The 8778-nt window shown below is 29.4% G+C and overlaps 1 protein-coding gene across 1 annotated transcript; it reads left to right on the top strand.

The window, feature by feature from the left end:
* The first annotated feature begins 3071 nt into the window (after positions 1-3071).
* On the top strand, positions 3072-8031 carry LOC109801599 (putative LRR receptor-like serine/threonine-protein kinase At1g63430). Its single transcript, XM_020362709.3, has 13 exons — positions 3072-3678; positions 4044-4182; positions 4358-4429; positions 4538-4681; positions 4771-4920; positions 5519-5635; positions 5713-5777; positions 6014-6274; positions 6357-6562; positions 6657-6792; positions 6875-7032; positions 7194-7409; positions 7494-8031. Exons 1-13 carry the CDS (start codon positions 3594-3596, stop codon positions 7737-7739), a joined length of 1995 nt encoding a protein of 664 aa, XP_020218298.1. The 5' UTR covers positions 3072-3593; the 3' UTR covers positions 7740-8031.
* The last annotated feature ends 747 nt before the right edge of the window (positions 8032-8778 follow it).

Here is an 8778-nt window from a genome sequence, read left to right as displayed (position 1 = left end):
TGTAAAAAGTATATATATTCATAAAGTGAATCTGGAGATAAATGAATTTTGATATGTGATATGGATTTAGTGATAATTAACTTATGATATATTCTTTTGTAAAAAATAACACTTAAAAATATCTCAAACCTTAAAGAACTTGTAGATAAGAGTCATAAAATACAAGTATTAATACAATCTATATTAATACTAATTATTATTTTACTAAGTTTATAATAACATGTGAAATATTGTTAAAAAACTCTGGTAAAACAAGTTTTATCTTACATTTGATAAAATGTCGCAAAAGAATATTAGTAACATTTACTCATAATTTAACATTTTTCAAATGTTACTAAAAGTACATAAGTTTAAATATTTTTTTTTAGTTCATATAGTTTAACTTATTTTACCCTTTAATTTTTATAGTTTAAAATAAAATTCTTCCAGTTCTTGTACTTATATTTTTTAATCCTTTTTAGTCCATGTAATTGAAGATAGTTAGTTCTCTTTAATCCTTATAATCGTAGTTTCTTAATCATTTTAGTTCTTATTACTATTTTTTTTGTAACATTGTCTGTTTTGTGTTAACGTGATAAGTGACGGTACAAAAGACACACAAGATGTCAAAAAACTTAATTTAGAATAACTTTAGTAAAATAATTTTGATATTAGACACATAAAGTTTAATTAATATTTATATCATATCAACATAAAATAAAATAGACAAAGTTACAAAAAAAAATTAACAATATATACTAATTTTTTTTTTTAAAATATAGGTATAAGGACTAAAAATAATTATCTTTAATTATATGGGCTAAAAGTGATTAAAAAAGATAAATATAAGAATTGAAAGTGCCTATTTTAAACCATGAAAATTGAAAGATAAAATAAGTGAAATTATAAAGATTATAAAAATATTTTAATCAATTAAATATTATTGTAGTGTTTATACGATTATTAAGAAATATCATTACGATGAACATTTACTAATAATAAATTTTGGACACTTCCAAGATGGTATAATAAATGATATTAATTACTAATTAATATCTACAATAAATTATACTAGAAGAAGACACATATAAATAAGAGTAAATGTCATAAAATTATATATTACTCTCAATTTAAGTCCTTGTGTTAAATAAACTTATTTTTTTTTAATGAAAGTATCTATGTGACACGATAATGTTATGTGACATACACATAAATACATATGTGGAGTGACATATGTCATGTGGAAATACTATATGATGTATATGCATATGACTATAAAATATAATATCATTTTAATCTCTAAAAATGTAAAACTGCATCACTTTAATCCTTGAAATTGTAATATAATGTTATTTTAGTCCCTAAAATTTTATTTTGATGTGACTTTAGTCTCTAAATATTATCATTTTTATTTTAATCAAGTAATTATGTCTTGAATATTTACAGTAAAATAGATAATTACGTTAACATAGTAAATACGATGATAAATATATTCATCCTTCAATTGTAAATTTTCTTATTCATTTTATTTTACGATAAATACATATTTTTTCCCATGTATGTATATATATTAAAATAAAAAAATAGAACATCAAAGACAAAAAAAATGTATTTTTTGAAAAATGAAAGTAATAGATATTTTTCATAATAAAAATATAAGAAATGATTTATATAAGATAATTAATTATGAAAGTAAAATATAAACATAGAGAAATTAAAACTATTTTTATTTATGTATTTTAGAGAATAAAATGGATAAAAGAAGGGGGAGATTGATAATTAGAAAAAGAGATATAATATAATTAAAATAAAACATTTAATATTTTAGTTTGTAACACGTGTTAAATGTTTATTATACATAATTGAAATTTAAAATAAATTATGTATATAAATAAATATTATGTTTGAATATATAATTTTTGAATAATATGTATTTTTAATATATAAATTATATTTTATATTTATGATAAATAGTTTTCATTGTAATACAAGATTATTTTTATTTAACGATAATCTATTTTAAAAGTATTAGTACTCAATTCATAAATATTTATGATAAAAAAAATTAAACAAAACTTTAAAAACCCTCTTGTCAAATAAAAGTTCCTAAAAATGTCATTTCACATATAGTTATTCCTACTTTATGTATAAAAATTGATATAATGTTAAATACCAAATTTTAATATAATTTAAAGATATTTATCATCCTATTTATGATATTAGTTTAATTATCTATTTTATCGTAAAACTATTCAAGTATTACTTGATTAAATAAAAATTTAATAATGTGTAAAAACTAAAGTAATATCAAATTAAAAGAGTTGAAGTGAAGTTAAGTTACAATTTAAATAATTAAAATAACACAATGTTATAATTTCAAATATTAAAATGATATTATGTTTTATAATCATATGTTACATAAAACATATAAATCATGTGACACACCCACAATATGACACATGTCACTTTATATATATATATATATATATGTTACATGACACTATTATAAACATTTTTATTTTAAGAAAACTTATTTAATGAAAGAACTTAAATAAATGAGATAATACATTTTTGGAAACCTTTTTTTAGTTTTATTAAAATTATAATCTAAATTAAGAACACTACATAACTTTAGAAATTAATTTAACTATTTATTTTATAAATAACCATCTTTTATATAAATTGATATTGATTAATTTTTTAAAAATAATCGTTAATTAATAAAGTAAAAAAGTTATATTAATGTAAAATAGTTTATATTATCAACTAATTACAAATTAATATATACAATAAATTTATTAATTTTTATAATTAATATTAAATTAATAATTTAAAAGTCACAGCGACAACGATTTAAAAATATTTTATACTATCGTACCTAATCATTAACCTCTAATTAAAAACCCAAAAAATATTAAATTTTAACGTAGCAATATCCTATCGTAACGTAACCTCGATTTGAACAAGCTTTGAGACTTTGACTAACGACGAGAAAAACGCGAGTACCAAGTTCTCGTGTGACGACACTGAAGAGATGGTAGTAAGTGTATATTGCTATTCCATAATGCATAGCAATCAATCAACACCTCTCATGAAAAATGAAAAATAAAAAAATAAAAAAAATGAGCACCATCCCATCACCAATTAATCACTCCAATTACTTTGATTTTGAAAGAAGCACAGTCCAAGTCCAAGTCCCAAGAACACACCACACCAAAGCAAAGAATTTTTGCACCATAAACCGCCATTTTAAACATATTTCAAAACAAAAAGCCCTTCTTTTTCATCACCCCTAAGCCTATGTGCCATCAAAATCCAATCTTGGATAAACTCTCTTTGAATCCAAGTTTTATCTTCTTCTGGGTTGTCTTCAGACTTTAGACTAGTGCACTGTCAGTGTCACCCCTTCCTCATTCCACTGCCACTTCTCAAATCTACCGTTTTTAACTCTTTCAATACATAAACACTTTGTATAAGTAGTGTGCATTTTCACAACCTATCAACTTGGCTAACTTTGTACTTCTTTTATGGTATAAGTCCCACCAAATTCTAGGAAATTCAGTTTCTAACAAGGAAGAAGGAGGAACACAGTGTAGAAAATTTTTGTGAGAAAAATGAAGTTGTGTACTTCATTTTTGTTACTTGGTTTGGTTTCCACGCTCTCTTTTGTGGCTTCTGTCGTGGTGCCTTCAAATGAAGGTGCGAGTTATGGCTGAGTATTCACTTTCTCTCTCAGATCTCGATTTTTTACTTGTGTTGACTTCTGTTTGGATGCTGGCAAAAGACAAAGAAAGCACCACAATGGTTAATATGATGTTCATTTGGTTCCTCTCAGCCAGTCACTGATTTCTTTGAAGTTGTAATGTAATGTGTGTAGTAGTATCACCATGTAGTGAAAAATAACATTTCTGGTTCTTGTGTGAACTTGGAAGTTTTGAGATCGAGTAATTGCTTCATTCTCATTGTACTCTTGTCTTGGCTAACTATGGTATACATTTACAGTAACGCAACATTTGTATTGTCTTTTTTTTATATTTATTGTATAATTTGTTTTTTCTGCACAGTTGGGGCACTTAGAACTTTCAAGGAAGCTGTGTATGAAGATCCACACATGTTTTTGTCCAATTGGAATACTCTGGATTCAGATCCTTGTGACTGGAATGGTGTTTCTTGCACTGCAACGCGGGATCATGTCATCAAGATGTAAGATACCATGGATCCATTTAGCATTTAGTATATTTCTTTGGGGGTGTAAACATAGTCCTCTCTTGCAATGTCATGTCATGCTTCATGGTTGAGATGAACAATTAATGACATACATTTCTAAATTATAAGGTTGCAAATTTCTAATACGGCATAGTGGAATCCTTCTTTGCAGTAACATATCGCGGTCTTCATTAAGGGGCTTTCTTGCTCCAGAATTTGGGAAAATCACCTACTTACAAGAACTGTATGTTCCTTGTTTTTCCTGTCCTTGTTACTTTATTTAATTAGTGATTCAGTGTTGTTACCTTGACATATAATACTTGAATATCATGTTGTGTTCTTATTGCTGTAGGATCTTGCATGGAAACAATCTCATCGGAATAATACCTAAAGAATTGGGCTTGTTGAAATCTCTTAAGGTGTTGGATTTGGGAATGAATCAGTTATCAGGACCAATTCCTCCACAGATTGGAAATTTGGCCCAAGTTGTAAAAATGTAAGAGGAAATCAATATGCTCTTCCAAAATTGTTGACTTCTTATTATTTTCGTGGACCTGTGTCTTCAACTTTATCACATTCTTGCAGAAACCTGCAGTCCAATGGATTGACTGGTAGGTTACCTCCAGAGCTAGGAAATTTGAAATACCTTCAAGAACTTCGGCTGGATAGGAATAAGCTAGAAGGACCTCTTCCTGGTGGTGGCAGTTCAAATTTTTCTTCAAAAATGCATGGGATGTGAGTGCAAATTATTTAAATTGAATTAGCGTAGTTTGTTTAGGGATTTATTACCATCATTCATGTGATCTTTTCACATCTGGTTGATAGAACTCTTCTTTCTCTATAATTACAGTACATGCTATAGATTGTAGGCCACTAGGACTCTTTTATAACTGTGGTTGATTACCATGGTGAGATGGGTTAGTCTATAGGCTTCGTTTTGGTCTGCATACAATTAATTGGTAGGGGATTCAAATTACCGTTTTCTTCAAATGTCATTTACCAGTTTCATTAATGTATACTGAAGTTAACAACATATAGTTCCTTCCATTGTCTTTTGTATTCTGCAAAGAAATGATTTTGTGCATGTGACATATACGATATGATAATTTATAATTGCTACAAATGTCAAATTTTCTATGTGTTCATGAAGCAAGGCATTCGGTATATTGAGGTAGTTAAGAAGACTTAACTTGCCGTTGATATTATGAATTTGGTTAAAATTGTTTTATCTAGAAAACATTGTCAAGTGCACCATTAAGTATAAAATACCAAGTTACGCCATTGCAATTTGGATCTTGTTAATCTGACTGGTTTGTTCATATTATGTCTTCAGGTATGCCTCAGGTGTGAATTTAACTGGCTTCTGTCGTTCATCTCAGTTAAAAGTTGCAGATTTTTCATATAACTTTTTTGTTGGTAGCATACCCAAATGTTTGGATTATCTTCCAAGGTACTCTATTAATCTTCTTGTTATGTTGGCATTCTCGTCAACCTCCTTTCTTACAAAACATAATTTCTTTCACGCAGATCAAGCTTTCAAGGAAATTGTCTCCATATCAAAGACATAAAACAGAGAACTTCGGTGCAATGTGGTATGTATGACATGATATTTTTTGCATTTAAAGTTTATGGCATAAATTAAGATCTATCTTCAACTTGTCAAAAATTTGACTAATACAGAAGAGATGAAATGAGCTTAGTCTAGACTTCATTCTGTTGAGAATGGAATAATGGATAATACGAACTTTTGTGAATCAAATAATATGCACTACCAAGTATAATTTTTCGTTGCTTGTTTTACAACTAATAACGAACCATTATTTAATAGCCGGCGCTTCACCTGCTCAAAATGGTCCTGTAGAGAAACCAAAGTATCAACTTGCTACTAAACATGTGTCCAAGCATCAAGGAGCATCAAAACCTGCTTGGCTTTTGGCTCTAGAAATAGTGACAGGAACCATGGTTGGTTCTCTCTTTCTTATTGCAATTTTCACCGCTTTCCAGAGGTGTAAGTGTAACAACAAATCATCTATCATTATTCCTTGGAAAAAATCTGCAAGTGAAAAAGATCATATGGCAGTACATATAGGTTTGGTTTCTTTCATTTCTACTGTGTATTTACTACTGGTATTTTGTGTAGTTGTTTTGAACATAACACTATCAATGTGCAGACTCTGAGATGTTGAAGGATGTGATGAGGTATAGCAGGCAGGATCTTGAAGTGGCCTGTGAAGACTTCAGCAACATAATTGGGTCCTCACCAGATAGTGTGGTCTACAAGGGTACGATGAAAGGTGGGCCTGAGATTGCTGTGATTTCTCTCTGCATCAAGGAAGAGAATTGGACAGCATACCTCGAGCTCTACTTTCAGAGAGAGGTAAATGGAACATTCCAATGCCTGCAGTGTGCAAGAATTGACAGACAAATAATTAAACCATTCTTAAAAAAATTCTGTTATTGATGCAACTCAGGTGGCAGACTTGGCAAGGTTAAATCATGATAACGCAGGAAAGCTACTAGGATATTGTAGAGAGAGCAATCCATTTACAAGGATGCTGGTTTTTGAATATGCATCAAATGGAACACTTTATGACCACCTACATTGTTGTAAGTCACGGTTCTTAGCTCATCTACTTGTATATTTTTTGTGTTACAGTTCCTTAAAACATGAATGAAATCTTGGCTGCAGATGGAGAAGGGTGTCAATTGTCTTGGACACGGCGTATGAAAATTATCATAGGCATTGCACGTGGACTCAAGTATTTGCACACTGAAATCGAGCCACCATTTACTATCTCAGAATTGAATTCCAACGCGGTTTACCTCACAGAAGATTTTTCCCCCAAGGTGTGCTTGCAACCTAGTTTAAGTTTTCTAACATACCTATTATGAATTTATGATTGTTCTAAATATCTTACTCCACTGAAAAGTGATTCTAAGAGTCATTTAACATGCACCTATGTTTATGTGTTATTATTTTTCTCATTGTAATGAATCTCAAATTTCAGCTGGTTGATTTTGAAAGTTGGAAGACAATTCTTGAAAGATCAGAAAAAAATTATGGTTCTGTTAGCAGCCAGGGAGCCATGTGTCTTCTACCAAACTCGCTTGAAGGGCGTCATCTCGACACCAAAGGAAACATCTATGCTTTTGCTGTACTTCTACTGGAGATAATCAGTGGAAGGTCTCCATACTGCAAGGACAAAGGGTACTTGGTGGATTGGGTAAGATTTTTTCTGAAATTTTCATTATTTTTTTCAAGGCATCAATTAAAACATTCAGTCTTAGAATGTTAAACTCTTGTGCAGGCTAGGGACTATCTTGAAATGCCAGAAGTAATGTCATATGTGGTGGATCCTGAATTGAAACATTTTAGATATGAAGACCTCAAAGTAATATGTGAGGTGATAACGCTTTGTATCAGTCCTGATCCCTCTGCACGTCCCTCAATGCGTGAATTGTGCACTATGTTGGAGAACAGAATAGACACATCAATAAGTGTGGAGCTAAAGGCATCATCTCTAGCTTGGGCTGAACTAGCACTTTCATCATAATTGAGTCAAAAATACTCAACTAACACAACATACACTACTACTGAAGCAGACCTATAACCAATAATACTTATTGTCTAACTACTTTTCTTCTTTTACCTTGCTTTGCTTTTCATTTTAATCTACTTAATTTTATTTCTCACCTGTAAATGATTGTTCAGAAAAAGGGAATGTGTAAGGGTTAATGCATCATAAGGTATCCTTGTATAGCAGTAGAAATTGATAAATGAATGGAAAGAAGAAAAAAAAAAAAAAGTGTTGGACAACTGTCTTTCCTTTTCTTTTTCTTTTTGTACATGTTGAGCCTTTTGTGATTCTTCTTTGGGCCCAGGGGTTTACTTTTTGGCTAATTACAAGTAGAGCTTTTAAGTGTCAACCATTCTACATGTTCATATCAACATAAGAAAAGGACAGTTGTATGGCCACTGGGCACTGCATGATTAAGCTGACCCATGATCATACACGTTCACGTTGCCTTAACCAAACATGTCATTAGGATTTTTGGATGCTTCAAATGTCCCTTTGCGGCTGTTGGAATCTTTTAGCACTCACCAAAATGTTTTTGTTCATCTCAATCCCATTGATAGGTATATTATTTCCCGGCAGTAACAATTCAAGCTTTTATTTTAGTATCACCTTTTGTAATAATAGCAGCATGACTTTAACCAAAGAGTATGATTTCTGTTAATATCAAATTTAAATTATATTACTATTGAAGGAATAAAAGAGTTGAATCAACCAAAAGTCATTAGCATAAATAGTTTATCACATGTTCTTTAACTAAAGATAAGGATACAAATTTTATTTTAGTCTCGTGACTAAAATTATTATTTTATCTTTAAAATAAGCTAATTCTAATAAAAAAAAGTTATTTATCTTCTCATTATATATATATATATATATATATATATATATATATATATATATATATATATATATAAAGTTGAATCAAGACCTGCGGAAGGATTAGTATTATATATCAAGTTTTAAATTTTGTTAACAGGAGAAGTGTCCATATTTAATATTTAATAGTATTTTAATC

The sequence above is a fragment of the Cajanus cajan genome, chromosome 2 (assembly GCF_000230855.2).
Source record: "Cajanus cajan strain Asha chromosome 2, NIPB_CcT2T_4, whole genome shotgun sequence".
Taxonomy (NCBI): Eukaryota; Viridiplantae; Streptophyta; class Magnoliopsida; order Fabales; family Fabaceae; genus Cajanus; species Cajanus cajan.
The sequence above is the reverse complement of the archived record's forward strand: the minus strand, read 5'-3'. Positions and strand labels throughout refer to the sequence as shown.